Here is an 18,268-nt window from a genome sequence, read left to right on the forward strand (position 1 = left end):
TCGCACCCTCGCGATCAAGACTATTTAAGCTTATAGGTATGGCAAGGTAAATATATGGAGCTGCAGCAAGTGACTAGCAAGTATGGTGGCTAACTTATTCGCAAAAGAGAGCGGGAAGAGGAGGCAAAGCACGAGCGAGAAACTAGAGAGCAGCCTGCGCAAACATTACTCCAACACCGTGTCCACTTTCCGGACTCCGCCGAGAAGAAGCCATCACGGTAACACACTCACTTGATTCATTTTAATTAAGTTAAGGTTTAAGTTATCTACAACCGGACATTAACAAATTCCCATCTGCCCATAACCGCGGGCACGACTTTCGAAAGTTCAATCCCTGCAGGGGAGTCCCAACTTAGCCCATGACAAGCTCTCACGGTCAATGAAGGAATAGACCTCCTCCCAAGACGTTCCGATCAGACTCGGTATCTCGGTAACTCAAGACACTTCGACAGGTTAAAACAAGACCAGCAACACCGCCCGAATGTGCCGACAAATCCCGATAGGAGCTGCACATATCTCTTTCTCAGGGCACACTCAAATTGTCCTAGGTATGGGTAGGCCAGCCCAGAGTTGCCCCTGGTGGCCACCGGTAGCTGACAGGTGGACCAACACTCAGAGGAGCACTGGCCCAGGGGGGGTTAAAATAAAGATGACCCTTGAGTCTGCATAACCCAAGGGAAAGAAAAGGCTAGGTGGCAAATGGTAAAACCAAGGTTGGGCATTGCTGGAAAAGCTTTAATCAAGGCGAACTATCAAGGGGTTCCCATTATAACCCAACCGCGTAAGGAACGCAAAATCCGGGAACATAACACCGATATGACGGAAACTAGGGCGGCAAGAGTGGAACAAAACACTAGGCGAGAGGCCGAGCCTTCCACCCTTTACCAAGTATATAGATGCATTAAGATAACAAGGCAATATAATGATATCCCAACAAGTAAATAAATGTTCCAACAAGGAACGGCCTCCAAACTTCACCTGCAACTAGCAACGCTATAAGAGGGGGCTGAGCAAAGCGGTAACATAGACAATCAACGGTTTGCTAGGACAATGGTGGGTTAGAGGTTTGACATGGCAATTTGGGAGGCTTGCAAGCAAGTGGTAGGCATCGTAGCAATGGCATAGCAAAAGAGCGAGCAAACTAGCATAGCAAAGATAGTAGTGATTTCGACGGTATGATCATCTTGCTTGCACAGTTGTCAGAGTTGACTGGATCCTCGAAAGCAAACTCAACGGGCTCCTCGTTAGCGAACTCGTCTCCCGGCTCTACCCAAACAAGATAAACAAGCAACAAGTATACAATCAACCACGTGCAAGAACAAGCAATATGATGAAATGATGATATGCTATGCGGGATGCGATGCGGGATGCCAAATGCAAGATATGACAGGAAATGCATGAACCTGGCCTCAACATGGAAATCCAAGTTTTCCACTGGAAAGATGAGATGAAATCGCTTGAAAATGATATAAAGAACGCCGGAATCGGAGTTACGGTTTGGAAATGGCAAGCGATTCAAAAATGACACCGGTCTACGATTTACAGCAAGTAGGCCTCTAAATGCAATGAGATGAACATGCAACAACACCCAAACATGTCAACAAAATACGGAGAATTTGAGGATTTGCCACAGGTTTATTTGCACTTTGAGGATTTGCCCTCGTTTTCCTTGTCATCGATTATTTGCCACATATTTCTAAGATTCTTGATGATTTGCCCCCGACTGTACAGACCCACAAGAAAATATCCAAAATGCCCTTCGTCCTCATCTTGTCCAAAGTCATGAAGGTAGACGGAAGCTGCACGGCGGCACGGCCGGCTCCGTCTGATCGTCATTGTCCAGACAGGTTGTTGCAGGGGAGGAGCGTGTCGAGACGGAGGAACGGGCAGGGGAGGCGACTGGGGAGCAACGCGGTGGGCAGCGAGAGCGAGGTCACGCAGCCTGTGCAGCCGGCGCTTGACCAAGATCAAGGGCGGTCGTCGTCGACCTCGGCTTCTCTTTTCAGGTCGTTGACCTCGGCCTACTTGTTCTCTACCAAGGCAGGTTCGTGAAGCACGACGGCGAGAGACACGACTGCGAGTCATGGCCAGGGCAGTCAAACGGGGAGCTAACTAACTAATTTGGGCCAGGGCAGTTTGGTCACTGATTTTGTATTGTAATTCCATACCATGCATAAGGGGCAAATCATCAAGAATCTGGCAAAGGCGTGGCAAATAATCAGTGACAAGTAAAATAGGGGCAAATCCTCAAAGTGTAAACAAACTTGTGGCAAATCCTCAAATTCCCCACAAAATACATGGCAGGGATGCACACAAGATTCTTAACAAAAGTCTAGCACTGAGCTACGGCCAAATCATCCATTAACAGGTTCAAACAAGTATGGCAAAAATGCAAATGACAAACAGATCTCAGACTTAGTGAAATTAACACTTGTCTGGAATTTCAGATCAGGTAGCCCTCTTCGGAGCCACAAAACTAAATGATACAGGATCTGAATATGACAAAGTAAAGCATGGCATAGAGCTACTCAAAGAGCTTAACAAAAGTCCCTTAGTGACCTTGAGCCGAAAGGGATCAGAAAATACAATTGCGAGCATGTGAACATAGCAAAAACATAATCAGTTTCAGACTTAGTGAAAAACTGACACATGCTGAAATATAACTCAAGTAGGCATGTTTACAAGCTCGATGCACTCACTACGGTGCAAGTCAAGGCAAGACAAGCATACACCCATAAAGAAGGCACAAAATACAAGCTAGAAATGGCAAGAATAATAGCATAGCATGCAAGGGTCAACTACAACATCACCGGCAAAATTGCAAACAAGTTGACAATCTGCCCAGATTCACAAAGTAGCAAAAGTAGAGCTTGATTGACTCAAGCTAGGGTGCTCTGTAATTGCAAACAAAGACATGGATGGATAGAGCACTACAAGATTAACAAAACTCCCTTACTGATCATCCTCAAAAGAGGCACGGATCACTAGGAAACAACAAGAACATATGGCATCATGAGATAAACAATCTCAGGACTTAGTGAAATCACTAAGTCCCTGAAAACAGACTTAGCAAGTGCGCCACTTTGCAAGCTTGCACAAGTCACCACACACATCCTAAAAATACATGGGTCGCACCTCTGAAAAGATGACAAAACCCTTAAAAACACATGTAGAACTCATGGGCATATCATGCACACAATAATCATGGCAAAAATGACAAAAGTGCTAAACGGAGTAGCAGATCTAACAATTATCTCAAGTAGCCCTCTTCTAACAGCATTTCGGGCAACAAGATGATCTGAAATGAAAATGATGCAATGGAATGAAATAATGTACTCTCTGAGATGAACATTTTGATATGCTATATGCATGAATCGGAGCTACAGATGCAAAGTTACAGAGCCGCGAACGTGTGCACATCGACTGAAATTTCTGGGACTTGGGAAAAAAACGACCTAGGGTTAGGGTTACTGTTCACAGATCTGGATCGGCCCGGGACACTGTTCCCCAGGGCGCGCCATTCGAGGTTCGCCGGCACCGGGGTCTTGCCGGACGGAGGGGAGGCGAGGCCGGCTCCGGGCGGCGGCCACCGGAGCGCCGGAGGCGGCGGCGTGGCGGCGCGCGGCCGGGCGGCGGAGTGGCGGCGATGGCGCGGCGACCGGCAAGGAGGTGCGCGGCGGCGAGCGGCTGCGGCGGCCGGGCGAGCTCCGGCCAGCGAGGGCGGCGGAGCGCGGCGCCGGCTCGGGAGAAGGAGGCGGCGCGGGGAGGCGGGCGAAGCGGGCGCGCGCGCGGGCCGGGGGGGCCGGCTCCGGGCTCCCGCGGGCCGCGGTGGGAGTGGCGTGGCGGCGGCTACGTGGCGCATTGCCACTGGCTGCGGGCGGCGGCGGCGTGTCCGGCCGAAACGGACACGTCCGGCGCGACGCGAGGTGGATTTCTAGGGTTTCGGAGGAGGGGGATCCGAGATATTTCGAGGGGGATCTATTTATAGGCATAGGAGGAGCTAGGAGAGTCCAAATGAGGTGCGGTTTTCGGCCACACGATCGTGATCGAACGCTCTAGAACATGGAGCAGAGTTAGGTGGGTTTTGGGCCAAATTGGAGGGGTGTTGGGCTGCAACACACACGAGGCCTTTTCGGTCCCTCGGTTAACCGTTGGAGTATCAAACGAAGTCCAAATGGTACGATACTTGACAGGCGGTCTACCGGTAGTAAACCAAGGCCGCTTGGCAAGTCTCGGTCCAATCCGGAAATGTTTAATCCCCATACACGAAAGAAAGCTAGAAATGACCACCGGAGGAGAGCGAAGCGCCGGAATGCAAAACAGACAACGGGGAAAATGTTCGAATGCATGAGACAAACACGTATGCAAATGCAATGCACATGATGACATGATATGAGATGCATGACAATGACAACAACACACGGAGACAAAACCCGAACCCGAGGAAATAAATATAACTTAACGCCGGAAACGGCAAGAGTTGGAGTACAAATAGGGAAAGTTACATCCGGGGTGTTACACAACCCACATGTACCAATCTAAGGTTTTGAGACAAAGATCGGATACAAGAGATGAACTAGGTATTGAGAGGAGATGGTGCTCGTGAAGATGTTGATGGAGATTGACCCCCTCTCGATAAGAGGATCGTTGGTGATGACGATAACGATGATTTCCCCCTCTCGGAGGAAAGTTTCCCCGGCAAAACAGATCCGCCAAAGCCCTAGATTGCTTCTGCCCAGGTTCCGCCTTGAGACAACAACGCTTCATCCCGAAAGCTCCTTCTTGATTTTTTCCAGGTCAAAACCCTTCACATAGCAGAAGATGGACACTGGAGGCCTGCTAGGGGGCCTGATAACCCACAAGTATATGGGATCGCAACAGTTTTTGAGGGTAGAGTATTCAACCCAAATTTATTGATTCGACACAAAGGGAGCCAAAAAATATTCTCAAGTATTAGCAGTTGAATTGTCAATTCAACCACACCTGAAAGACTTAATATCTGCAGCAAAGTATTTAGTAGCAAAGTGGTATGGAAGTAACGGTAACGGTGGCAAAAGTAACAGTAGCAGTTTTGTAGTAATTGTAACAGTGGCAACGGAAAAGTAACTATGCAAAGATCAATATGTGAAAAGCTCGTAGGCAATGGATCATTGATGGATAATTATGTCAGATGCGATTCCTCATGAAACAGTTATGACATAGGGTGACATAGAACTAGTTCCAGTTCATCAATGTAATGTAGGCATGTATTCCGAATATAGCTATACGTGCTTAGGGAAAAGAACTTGCATGACATGTTTTGTCCTACCCTCCCGTGGCAGCGGGGTCCCATTGAAAACTAAGGGATATTAAGGCCTTCTTTTCATAGAGTACCGGAACAAAGAATTAACACTTAGTGAATGCATGAACTCCTCAAACTACAGTCATCACCAGGAGTGGTCCCGATTATGGTCACTTCGGGGTTACCGGATCATAACACATAGTAGGTGACTATTGACTTGCAAAATAGGATCAAGAACTCACATATATTCATGAAAACATAATAGGTTCAGATCTGAAATCATGGCACTCGGTCCCTAGTGACAAGCATTAAGCATAGCAAAGTCATAGCAACATCAATCTCAGAACATAATGGATACTAGGGATCAAACCCTAACAAAACTAACTCGATGACATGATAAATCTCATCCAACCCATCACCGTCCAGCAAGCCTACGATGGAATTACTCATGCATGGCGGTGAGCATCATGAAATTGGTGATGGAGGATGGTTGATGATGACGACGGTGACGGATTCCCCTCTCTGGAGCCCCGAACGGACTCCAGATCAGCCCTCCCGGGAGAGATTAGGGCTTGGCGGTGACTTCGTATCGTAAAACGCGATGAATCCTTCTCCCTGATTTTTTTCTCCGTCGAACGTGAATATATAGAGTTGGAGTTGATGACGATGGAGTCTCAGGGGACCCACGAGGCAAGGGGCGCGCCCCAGGCGAGTGGGCGCGTCCTCCACCCTCGTGGACAGGGTGTGGCCCCCTGGTGTCGGTTCTTTCGCCAGTATTTTTTATTAATTCCAAAAATATTCTCCGTAAAGTTTTAGGTCATTTCGAGAACTTTTATTTCTGCACAAAAATAACACCATGACAATTCTGCTGAAAACAGCGTCAGACCGGGTTAGTTCCATTCAAATCATGCAAGTTAGAGTCCAAACAAGGGCAAAAGTGTTTGGAAAAGTAGATACGTTGGAGATGTATCAACTCCCCCAAGCTTAAACCTTTGCTTGTCCTCAAGCAATTCAGTTGATAAATTAAAAGTGATAAAAGAAAAAACTTTTACAAACTCTGTTTGTTCTTGTTGTTGTAAATATGTAAAGCCAGCATTTAGGTTTTCAGCAAAGATTATGAACTAACCATATTAACAATAACACTTAGGTCTCATATTTACTCATATCAATGGCATAATCAACTAGCGAGCAATAATAATAAATCTCGGATGACAACACTTTCTCAAAATAATCATAATATGATATAACAAGATGGTATCTCGCTAGCCCTTTCTGATACCGCAAAACATAAATGCAGAGCATCTCTGAAGATCAAGGACTGACTAAACATTGAAATTCATGGTAAAAGAGATCCAGTCACCGTCATGCTCAATGTAAACTAATAGTAATGCATGCAAATGACTGCGGTGCTCTCCAACGAGTGCTTTTTAATAAGGGGGTGATGACTAAACATAAAGGTAAATAGATAGGACATTCTCAGAGGGAAGCAGGGATCTGTAGAGGTTCCAGAGCTCGAGTTTTGAAATAGAGATGAATAATATTTTAAGTGACATACTTTCGTTGTCAACATAACAACCAAGAGATCTCGATATCCTCCATGCTACAGACATTATAGGCAGTTCTCAGAGAGAATGGTAAAGTTTATACTCCCCCACCACCAACAAACATCAATCTATGGCTTGTCCGAAACAACGGGTGCCTCCAACTAACAACAATCCTGGGGGAGTTTTGTTTGCAATTATTTTAATTTAAGCATGGGACTGGGCATCCCAGTTACCAACCATTTTCTCGTGAATGAGGAGCGGATTCCACTCCTCGTGAGAATAACCCACCTAGCATGGAAGATATTGACGACCCTAGTTGATACATGAGCTATTTGAGCATACAAAAGAGAATTTTATTTAAAGGTTTAGAGTTTGACACATACAAATTTACTTGGAACGGCAGGTAGATACTGCTTATAGGAAGGTATGGTGGACTCATATGGAATAACTTTGGGGTTTATGGGAGTGGATGCACAAACAATATTCCCATTTAGTACAAGTGAAGGCTAGAAAGGGATTACGAAGCGACCAACCAGAGAGCGACAATAGTCATAAACATGCATTAAAATTAATCAACACTGAGTGTAAGCATGAGTAGGATAAATTCACCATGAACATAAATATCATGGAGGCTATGTTTATTTTGTTTTAACTACATGCGTGAACATGTGCCAAGTCAAGCCACTTGAATCATTCAAAGAAGGATACCACCCTATCATACCACATCACAACCATTTTAATATCATTTTGGCACGCAAGGTAAACCATTATACACTCCTAGCTAATTAAGCATGGCATGATCAACTATAATCTCTAATTGTCATTGCAAACATGTATCATTCATAATAGGCTGAATCAGGAACGATGAACTAATCATATTTACAAAAACAAGATAGGTCGAGTTCAAACCAGCTTCTCTCATCTCAATCAGTCCATCATATATCGTCATTATTGCCTTTCAATTGCACGACCAAACGGTGTGGATAATAATAATAATGCACGTGCATTAGACTAAGCTGTAATCTGCGAGCATTTAATACAAGGGGGAAGACAAGGTAATATGGACTCTTGGTTAGATCAACAATAATGCATATGAGAGTCACTCAACATTTTCATCACGGTCTTCTCCTGTCGACCCCCAAAGAAAAAGAAATAAAACCATTTACACAAGAAAGCTCCCAACAAGCAAAAGAAGAACGAGAAATCTTTTTGGGTTTTATTTTAATTATTACTACTACAAGCATGGAAAGTAAACTAGCTAAAAGCTACAACTATTTTTTTTGTTTTATTAAGGTTTTTTAAACACACAAGCAGAATGCTGGAAAAGAAAATAAACTAGCATGGATAATACAATAAAAAAGTATGAGCACCAACAACTGGAATGAATGTGTGAACATGAATGTAATGTCGATGAGAAATATGTACTCCCCCAAGCTTAGGCTTTTGGCCTAAGTTGGTCTATGGTCACTAATGGCCTGGTGGATATCTAAAGTTGTAGCTGGGGTCGTACTGAGATGCAGCGGCTACTGCCTGACGAGCTGCAGCTTGGAGGTAGTACGACTCCGGTTCCGCGCTGGTACCGCCTCAACTCAAGACGTGGTTTTCTCGTGTCGGGTTCAGCGGCAGTAGGAGCGGCAGTAGGAGCGGTAGTACCGCTCGTGTGCGGTAGTACCGCGGCTACCACCGCCCCTAGTGCCGCTCAATGGCCCTCCTCCCTGTTCCTTCTCCATGTGCTCGTGGTAGGCGCTGTGCGCGGTCCCAGCGGTAGTACCGTTGTGCCAAGCGGCAGTACCGCCGCGACCTATGGTAGTACCGCTGGCTCCAGCAGTAGTGCCGCTCATACGGCTCTGCCTCGCCCTCTGTTTTGCTCCGCTCTTCGTGTTCTACCATCCGGGCGGTAGTACCGCTCGTGCACGGACTGAGCACATAACGGTTGGATTCGGGAGCTCCTTTAAAAGAAGGTCTTCTTCCTCATTCAACCTTATCCTTTGAGCTCGTGTTCTTCCCCCATTGTTAACCTTCTTCGAGCTTGCTAACTCTCAATCCCTCCATGGATTCTTGCTAGTTTTTGAGGGAAAAGAGAGAGGAGATCTAGATCCACATTTCCACCAATCACTTTCTCCTCTATGTGAGGGGAACCCCTTGGATGTAGATCTTGGAGTTCTCGGTGTTCTCCTTCTTGTTCTTCCTCTCATTTTCCTCCCTAGCATTAGTTGCTTTGGTGGGATTTGGGAGAGAAGGACTTGGCACTCCGTGTGCCCTTGCCATTGCATTTGGTGCATCGGTTTGAGTTCTTCACGGTGATACGTGGAAGTTACAAGTTGAGAAGCTTATTACTCTTGGGTGCTTGGTACCCTTGAGCTTGTTCCTCTTGGGTGCTTGGGCTCCCTAGAAAGTTGGTGGTGTTCGAAGCTCGATCATTGTGGTGTAAAGCTCCGGGCAAGCATCGGGGTCTCCAATTAGGTTGTGGATATCTCCCCGAGCAATTTGACGGGTTTCGGTGACCGCCCCCAAGGGTTGCCAAAGTGTACGGGTTCGGTGACCGCTCCCAAGGGTTGCCATTTGTACGGGTTTGGTGACCGCCCTCAAGGGTCCCTTAGTGGAATCATGGCATCTTGCATTGTGCGAGGGCGTGAGGCGATTACGGTGGCCCTGGTGGCTTCTTGGGGAGCATTGTGCATCCACACCTCTCCAAACGGAGATTAGCATCCGCAAGGGTGTGAACTTCGGGAAACATCATCGTCTCCGCGTGCCTCGATTATCTCTTACCCGAGCCCTTTTCTTATGCACTGTACTTTGTGATGGCCATATTGTTCTTTGTCATATTTCTTGCTATCACATAGTTGTTTATCTTGCTTAGCATAAGTTGTTGGTGCACATAGGTGAGCCTCGTTGTTTTAGGTTTTGTGCTTGGAAAATTAACCGCTAGGTTTATTCCGCATTTGTTCAAGCCTAAATCGTAATTATTTTAAAGCGCCTATTCACCCCCCTCTAGGCGACATCCACGATCTTTCACCACTGCTATCATTGTTGTTGCACTTGCTACAAAATTACTGTTATCACTGTCACCGTTACTATTGTTGCCGCTACTATTATCAAAACTATCATACTACTTTGCTACTGATAACTTTGTTGCAGATAATTAATCTCCAGGTGTGGTTGAATTGACAACTCAGCAGCTAATACTTACAAATATTCTTTGGCTCCCCTTGTGTCGAATCTATAAATTTGGGTTGAATACTCTATCCTCGAAAACTGTTGCGATCCCCTATACTTGTGGGTTATCAAACCCCACACTACCTATTTGAACAAAAGATTCAACCTAGTTCCTTCAAGCCTCATAAAACCATTCATCCTCAATGACTGTTGCAAGAAAAGCCATTTGACTTTATCACAAGCCTTTACAAAACCTACTTTGAAAATAGCTCCGTCAAGTTTCTTCGAGTGTTTTTCATACATTGTCTCATGCAGAACCACCAGTACCTTTAGGACGTGTCGGTCAGGCATAAAGGCAGCTTGCATAGGTTGGACCACACAATGAGCAATCAATATAAGTCTATTTCGTTGCCACTTTGATAAAAATCTTATAATTAACATTTAATTATAAATTCGGTGTAAATTGCTCAATCCTCATCGCCCCTTCCTTATTGTTAAGTAAGCATAGTCCCAAAATTTAACTTGAACAATTGCATCTCATCATTAAAAAGATCATGAAACATGGGAAGCAAATCCCCCTAATCACCCCAACATCTATGATAAAATTCTGCGAGGAACTCATTTGGTCCCAGTGCTTTATTATTCTTCATTTGAAGAATTGCATCACACACCGTCTTCTCCGTGAAGGGGGCAGTCAACACCGCATTCTCTCCCGGACATAATTGCAGAATCTCACCCCTTATGTCTTCCTTTAAAGACATAAAATTATATAGGGGGCCTCAGATAATCTCTTAATATAAATTTATGATGTATGATACCAAGTTCTCTTAACCAACAATGGTCCCTTCATCTTGTTCAAGCATAATAATCTTATTCTTCATATGCTTGCCATTTGCAATCAAATGGAAGAATTGGTATTACTACCCCCTCCCTCACTTTAGCACGTTGTGCCTAGTGAATCTCTTCCTCTCTCAGCAATTTAGCAATCTTCACCCTCAACCTCGCATTTAGGAGCATATCCTACTAAACCGAGAGGAGCCACCTCCGCTTTAATACCATGATCATCTATAACATGTAGTAGCCTATATCTTTCGACCTATAATTCACTGGGATTCTTAACCCGACCTCGCGGGAATTGTCTAAGTTGTCGGATTTTGAATTGCCATCTATCAATATTTGTATTACCCCCAGCCTCTTCTGCCCATCCCGCATGTACCATCTCTGAAAAACCTTTTCCTCGAACCACGAAAGTTCAAATTAGAAGGTCAATATGTTCCCTAAGTGGTCTGCCTCACCCGAACCCACAAGTAGATGGTTATGACCTGAGAGTCCCCTTTGTAACGCTCGCATTGTAGAGGAAACTTTTGCTCCCAATCCATAGAAGCAAAAACACGGTCTAGCTTCTCATAAATTGGAATTGGAAGATCATTAGCCTATGTATATTTACAACCTAAAAGAGCGATCTTTCTCAAATCAAGATTGTTAATAATAGCATTAAAATGAATGTCCATCTACCATCAAAGTAGTCATTATTGTTTTTATCTTCTCTACTCCCTCCGTCTCAGTTTACAGGGCGTGCGCGTAGTTTTAGGTTATTCATTTGACTAACTAAATATGAGTTATATGTCACCAAAAGGATTCTTAAGCTGATGTAGTTTTTAAACATATATTTTTCATCATATATAATACATATATAGCTAGTTAAATTCTCAACCTAGAATGACGCGCATGACCTGTAAACTGAGACGGAGGAAGTACCGATGATGTTGAAGTCACCCCCACGAGAATATGGAGTTTCTCATCCCCAAAATACATACTAATTCAGATAGGGTTTGTGCATATGTTGCGCCGCACCATACACCGTAGCAAGATCCCAATCAAAGTTGTCAACTTTCGTTTGCACATGAAATTTGAAGCAAAATCACCCACATCTTAATTTCCTCACTTTAATTAATGCCTTATTAACACCAGGTAAAACCCTCGCCGGACCTTCCTTGGGGTAGAAGGCAATACCATATGAAATCTAAACCCCCTAAAATAGTACCAAAAAACTTAAAATTAAAGTTGGGTCTCCCGGTCTTCGAGAAAGCAAGGAATCTAACTTGTGTTCTCTACAAGTTTCCTCTAAAACTCCCAGTTTAGCCAAGTATAGAAGACCTCTGTTATTCAAAAAAGCCCTCTCGTTAATCATCGTGAAATTTCTTTTCAAACTCGAACTACGCCGTACCTTGTTAAATATTTTTGCAAGTGCTTACAAAATTTGTTCCCAAACCAAATCTAAACATATATTTGATATGTACAACATAAATATTCTACAAGCATTTTTTTAATTATAGCAAACACAAAATAGGTCAAAGTTTTAAATGTATTTTTTCTTAGGAAAAGTTCAAAATTGCTGGCTTGATCCACATCAAGAACATCTTCTTTTTGGGCGAGTGAGTTGTCGGGGTCCTCTGTCACCACTCGACCACCACCGCCACCGTTGCATACACGTAAATTAATACAATGGTCTTAAAAAAAGTAGGCGCGACAATTTTACACAGAACTGGGCGTGGACGTGTGGTTGGGAAGAACAAACAGTGGACGGGCTATATATGCTGCCCGCTTGGCCAGCCTTGCCGCTAGCAGTGACGCCACATCTTAATTTGCACGTGAAATTTGAAGCAAAATCACCCACATCTTACTTTCCTCACTTCAATTAATGCCTTGTTAACACCAGGTAAAACCCTCGCCGGACCTTCCTTGGGGTAGAAGGCAATACCATATGAAATCTAAACCCCCTAAAATAGAACCAAAAAACTTGAAATTAAAGTTGGGTCTCCCAGTCTTCGAGAAGGAAGGAATCTAACTTTTGTTCTCTACAAGTTTCCGCTAAAACCCTCCGTTTAGCCAAGTACTATAGAAGACCTCTGCTATTCATAAAATCCCTCTCATTAATCATCGTAAATTTTTTTTAAACTCCAAACCACGCCGTACCTTGTTAAATATTTTTGCATGGCCTTCCGGAATTCGTTTCCCAAACAAAATCTAAACCTACATTTGACGTGTCCAATATAAATATTCAACAAGCATATTTTCAATTATATACAGCAAACATAAAGAGGTCAAAGTTTTAAATGTATTTTTTCCTAGGAAAAAGTTCAAAATTGCCGGCTTGATCCACAGCAAGAACATTTCCTATTTTGGTGAGCGACTCGTCGGGGTCCTCCGTCACTACTCGACCACCACCACCGTTGCATACACGTAAATTAATACAATGGTCTAAAAAAAACATACAGTAGGCGCGACAATGTTACGCAGAACTGGGCGTGGGCATGTGGTTGGGAAGAAGAAACAATGCACGGGCTATCTATGCTCCCTGCTCGGCCAGCCTTGCCGCTAGCAGCGGGAGCTAGCCTGCGGGCTTGGTGGAGACAGACGCCACGATCCAGCAGCACCTTTGATCCACCTTCTCCAGATTAAGCTCCACTAGTTTTGTTTTATATAATCCTTGGGTGTTCCCCAAACGCCTCAAGTTCGTGCTGTGTCGCCACTTTGTTGAGCAGCGGCGCGGGAATCGCACGGGCCGCCACACGACACGGGCCGACGTGCCGCGATCGAGGCGTGCCGGACCGGCGACAGTGTCCGTCCGTCCAAAGGACGTGCCTCCCTCGCATACCAGAACGGAACGCAACGGCCAATGCGCACGGATCTTTCACCCGACGGAAGATAATGATTCATACGTGCTAATTAACCTGGTTCTGTTGGAAGTCTGAATATTTGGCCTGGAAACAATGCTGTTAAAACAAAACTAAGAACCTGCGACAAACCTGGGCTGGGCGCCTGAAGTTTGGCACGCACGTCCGCACGTTTGCTTCGCCGCGCCCCCGTCCCGCCAAACCGGAGCACGATCCCTCGAAAGCCATGGCATGGGGCGCCCCGCGGCCGCTCGCTTCCACGTTTCTTTCTCCCGGTCCCGGGAACGACGGCGCCTCACCTCACCTCATCCCACGCCATTTCCGTCGCCCCGCCCAAAACGCGACCGCTGCCGCCAAAAGAAGCGCGCGGCCGTGAAAACAATTTGCCAAACAGAACGTGGTAAATTAAGATCGTGGCGCCCGTGAGCCCGAGGCGCTGGCTGGTTTCGCGGGGCTACGTACGTAGTACTCCTACGTGCCTACGAGGGCGCCGTCGGCCGAACCGGCGCGACAAGCGCGCCGCCATTGGCGACGGGCGTGGCCGGCCTGTTCTTTGCGCGGTCGTTGCGGAATCTATCGACCCATGCAGCGGCGGTCCGCAAGAATCCGAGGAGAAAAGGTTCCCATCCCTCGTACGCCAGCGCATCTGGGCGACCGGACGAATTGTTGCATCTGTATCTGCATGCCACTCTCGGGCTCACTCACTCTCGTCGGCGCACGGCACGCACGTACATTCACGTCTGGACTGGCATGGCATGGCACGGCACGAACGCGACGCACGAACGGGCACTCCGTTACCGGTTTACCACACGCAGTACACCTGGCCGCGGCCCGAGAGGCGAGCCGGACACGAATTCAATGTGGCCGCTGGACAGCGCGGTGACATGAGACGAGTACAAACTCCTGGGGCCCGACGCGGGTCTCGTGACGCACAAGCTTCTTCGTCGCGCACGCCAACGCGGCAGTAATTTAATCACCACCACAAATAAGTATCACCCGAATGGTGGCATTTCGGTGGGGGCACGCTGGTTTCCGCGTGAAACCACTTCCGTGAATGGTCCTCTTAATAACGCGCTGATCTGCCTATAGATCGCACGTTCGATTCGGTCCGGTGCCTTGGTGTGAACCCCATGCAACTTTCCGCTGTTCATACGATGTTGTTTCGTCGCACACCCAACACTGCAACCAAAATCACGACATTGCGAACGCGACGCCAGACAATTATTGGTGCCATTTCCAGAGGCAAAAGTCACATGAGTTGAGCTGAGGCTCAGCCAGAAGGGGTGACAGACACGACGCGGCGAGGTGAGGTGAAACTGAAACCTCTCCGCCAGACGTTGCGCATGAGGGGGGAGCCGTAAAGCGCAGCGCGAAAAGAGCTGGTTATTTTGGCCAGGTTACCATACTTAACCCGGCCGGTTAGAAACGCGGCCCCGAGGAGGCGCACAACAAACACGCCGGCGCCACCACCACCGCAAACGCAATGGTAACCTTTTACACTTTTGAACAAATCGCCCGGTAAATTTTGCCCCCCCCCCTACCCTCTCTTTATAAACCACCCGCACATCCGCCCCTTTGACCTCCACATCGGCTCGCCGTCCGTCCTTGACATTCCCCCTCCCCCACCCCGCCGCTTTTCTCCGCCGTCCGTCCGTCCGTCCGGTGAGATAAATACGCTTTGTGAGGAGTGAGAAGCATTAGCGGCAGGAGAGGCAGAGGGAGCCATCACCCGGTACGTGTTGGGCGTAATTATCTCTTCCCCGAGCGGCGATTTCTGGCCTCCGTCCCCCGCCTTCGCGCGCGCCTATAATATTCGGGTAGGGGGTCGTTCCGTCCACGCTTCACGCAGAGGAGTTGGTTCCTTCTTCCTTGGGCGGAAATGGCGGAGGAGCACCACGGCGCCGGCGCCGGCTTCTGGCTGCCGGACGAGTTCCTCGACGACGACTTCTTCTCCGACGAGAAGGCGGCGGCCGCCGCGGCGGCGGCGGCGGCCAGGAGCGACAGCGACGACGAGGACGGGCTCGAAGGGCTCTCGCGCCGCGTGGCCGCCCTCGACTGCGACGCCGGCGACCGCGCCATTCCCAAGGTTGGTTTTCGGTTGCCGGACTCTCGTCTCCTCGTCTCGTCGCTTCTTGGCCTGGTTTGGGTTGGCATCCCTGTTTGTTGTCTTTGGAAGCATCTGATTGGTTGTTGTTTCTCTCTGTCTCTGCGTGTCTCGCGCTCCAGGCGGAGGTGATGTCTGGGTCTCCGCAGTCCACGCTCTGCGTGCTGCAGGCCTCCGGGGAGGACAGCCCCACCGGCGGCGGCTCGCAGGTCAGCTCGCCGCCGTCCTCGCCGCTGGAGCAGCGGCCGGCCGACCCATGGGACCTCCTGCACGAGGCCGCCGGGCAGGTGGCCCGCCTCGGCGTGGACAGCATCCCCGTGCCTGTTGTTAACCCTCCTCCCATCCACGGCGCCGGCGTCGCGCCGCCGGCGAGGAAGCCCTCTCCGCCGCTGCTTCCCTCCCCAAAGCCCGTCGGCCCTTACCAGTACCCGCCGAACAACTCGCTCGCACAGCGCCAGGCCCAAGTCGCTCGTGTGAGTTCCTCTGTCTTCTCATGCACCGTGCCGGCCAACTCTTGCGCTTCGTTTCTCGCCGGAGTGATTATTCTCTGACGTTTTGTATGGTTTCGGGTTTCAGTTCCATCTCCTGAAGCAGCAGCAGCTGATGAAGCACCAGCGGGAGCAGCAGCTGGCGATGGCGGCGGCCATGGCGTGGGGTTCCGCCGACGTCGGGCCGCTCGGGCTGAGCCCCTCGGCCTGGCCGCCGCTGCAGAAGTCCCCGCACCACGCCCCACCGTCCGCGGCCGGCATGCGCGCCGTGTTCCTCACCCCTCCGGGGGCCAAGCGCGAGTGCACCGGCACCGGCGTGTTCATCCCCCGGCAGGCCGGCGCGCCCGCCGAGCCCAAGAAGAAACCAAGTGCGCCCCCTTTCTCGCCCCCACTTCCTTTGCCTGCCCCTGTCATGTCCCCCAAAAGTATTCTTAGCTAAAAATCCTGTGGCTCTGCTCGGCCTCAGGCTGCTCCACGGTCCTCCTCCCGGCGCGCGTCGTGCAGGCGCTCAACCTCAACGTCGAAGACCTCGGCGCCCGCCCGTGCTACCCCGGAGCCTTCGTTCTTGATCACGGTGAGCAATCAATCCCTTCTGATTACGCACGCACTAGCAACGCCAATGATAATCGCATCTTTATTTTGGGTTATGAAGATCCGTCAATGACTGACATTTCGAACTCGTTTCTTTGTGTCCTCACAGACGCGCTGGTGAGCCGGAGCAACGCGGTGCAGGCGAGCCAGAAGCGCGAGCACAACGCCAACGCCAATGCCGCCGCCGCGCACTCCCCGCCGCTCGCCGTGGCGTGCGAGGTCAATCTCCCGCCGGAGTGGACGTACTGAGATGCATCGTCCGTCCGTCTCCGTCTCCCCCCGTTTCCATGGATCACTGCCATATTTAAGTATTACTACGTATTACTATCATCATCGATGGTTAGCGCTAGGTAGAAGTTAGCTAGAGGTAGGAGGCGGTGGCGGTAGCATCAGCGTTAGGTGTTCTTTTGTGCGTGCGTGCGTGGGTGCGTGTGGGTGATATATTGGTTATTTTGGGGGACGGTTGGTGCTGGATGGATGGATGGATGGACGCCGACGAGCAAACAACGGAGGAGAAACAAAATCCATGGCATGGCCTCCGTAGGTTGTTGCCGGGAGGAATAATAAGTGTCGTCGTGGGTCCGACGAAGGAAGAAGTTTCGGAGCTATGGCGCTGCCTGCCAAGTAGTTCTTCTAGCTGTGTTAAGGTGATGAACTGACGAAGATTGGGAAAATATCGTCGGCGGTTCGGAAAGGCGTCGCTGTAAGATATAAGCAAGGAGGAAAGAAATAAGAGCTCCATGTTTCCATTTGTGCTTAAGGCTTGGATTGGATTTGCGTTGTTGCAATTCCACTTCGGTCAGTCATGTGTACGCACGTACCATCATCATCCCTTTTGGCATCGCTCGGTTGCTTCGTGAATAAGGAACCCCCATCTTCTATAATAAGGAAAGATATAGTGCTGTTTTTTGTTCGGTGCTTGGGCTTTTCCTCCTTGTTACATTTCTGTTTTGGAATTATTTTTGCATGTGAAATTGATCGAGTGTCCGTGATTAATTACACTTGGGAGGGAGTAGGTTCGACAGAGGTGACTTGAGGTGTTGGGTGCACTCCACTTGGGCGCAAAAGTCTAATCATGTGACGTATAGTTGCTTAACAAGGGGGTGTGCTCGGTTCTTTGTTAATTGTATAGCTGATGGTTCCGACTGGAGTTAACGGGCCATCCGCCTCCGCAAGAATCTTCTTCCCCGGCCGGGCCGGGCCCCCCGGTATCTTGCATCTTCACGGCTCGTGTCGTCCTCTGACGGCGACGCCTGTGCTGTGTCTGGGTCCCCGTAATTCTACGCCTCAATTATTTGCGAGACCCCGTTTAAAATCAAGAGGTCGGGGCCGGGACGGACGAACGACCGACCTCTTCTGAATCTTCTTCCATCGTCGGTCCCTGTCCGGCGCTCCGTCCGTGCGTGGCCAGGCGAGTGCAGATTCCG

The 18,268-nt window shown here is 48.5% G+C and overlaps 1 protein-coding gene across 1 annotated transcript; it reads left to right on the top strand.

Annotated features, from left to right (window-relative positions):
- The first annotated feature begins 15,236 nt into the window (after positions 1-15,236).
- LOC123062600 (uncharacterized) lies at positions 15,237-17,767 on the top strand. The gene is made up of 5 exons (XM_044486178.1): positions 15,237-15,744; positions 15,885-16,235; positions 16,339-16,618; positions 16,717-16,824; positions 16,951-17,767. The coding sequence occupies exons 1-5, from the start codon at positions 15,538-15,540 to the stop codon at positions 17,088-17,090; spliced, it is 1,086 nt and encodes a 361-aa protein (XP_044342113.1). The 5' UTR covers positions 15,237-15,537; the 3' UTR covers positions 17,091-17,767.
- The last annotated feature ends 501 nt before the right edge of the window (positions 17,768-18,268 follow it).

The sequence above is a fragment of the Triticum aestivum genome, chromosome 3A (genome assembly GCF_018294505.1).
Source record: "Triticum aestivum cultivar Chinese Spring chromosome 3A, IWGSC CS RefSeq v2.1, whole genome shotgun sequence".
Classification (NCBI taxonomy): domain Eukaryota; kingdom Viridiplantae; phylum Streptophyta; class Magnoliopsida; order Poales; family Poaceae; genus Triticum; species Triticum aestivum.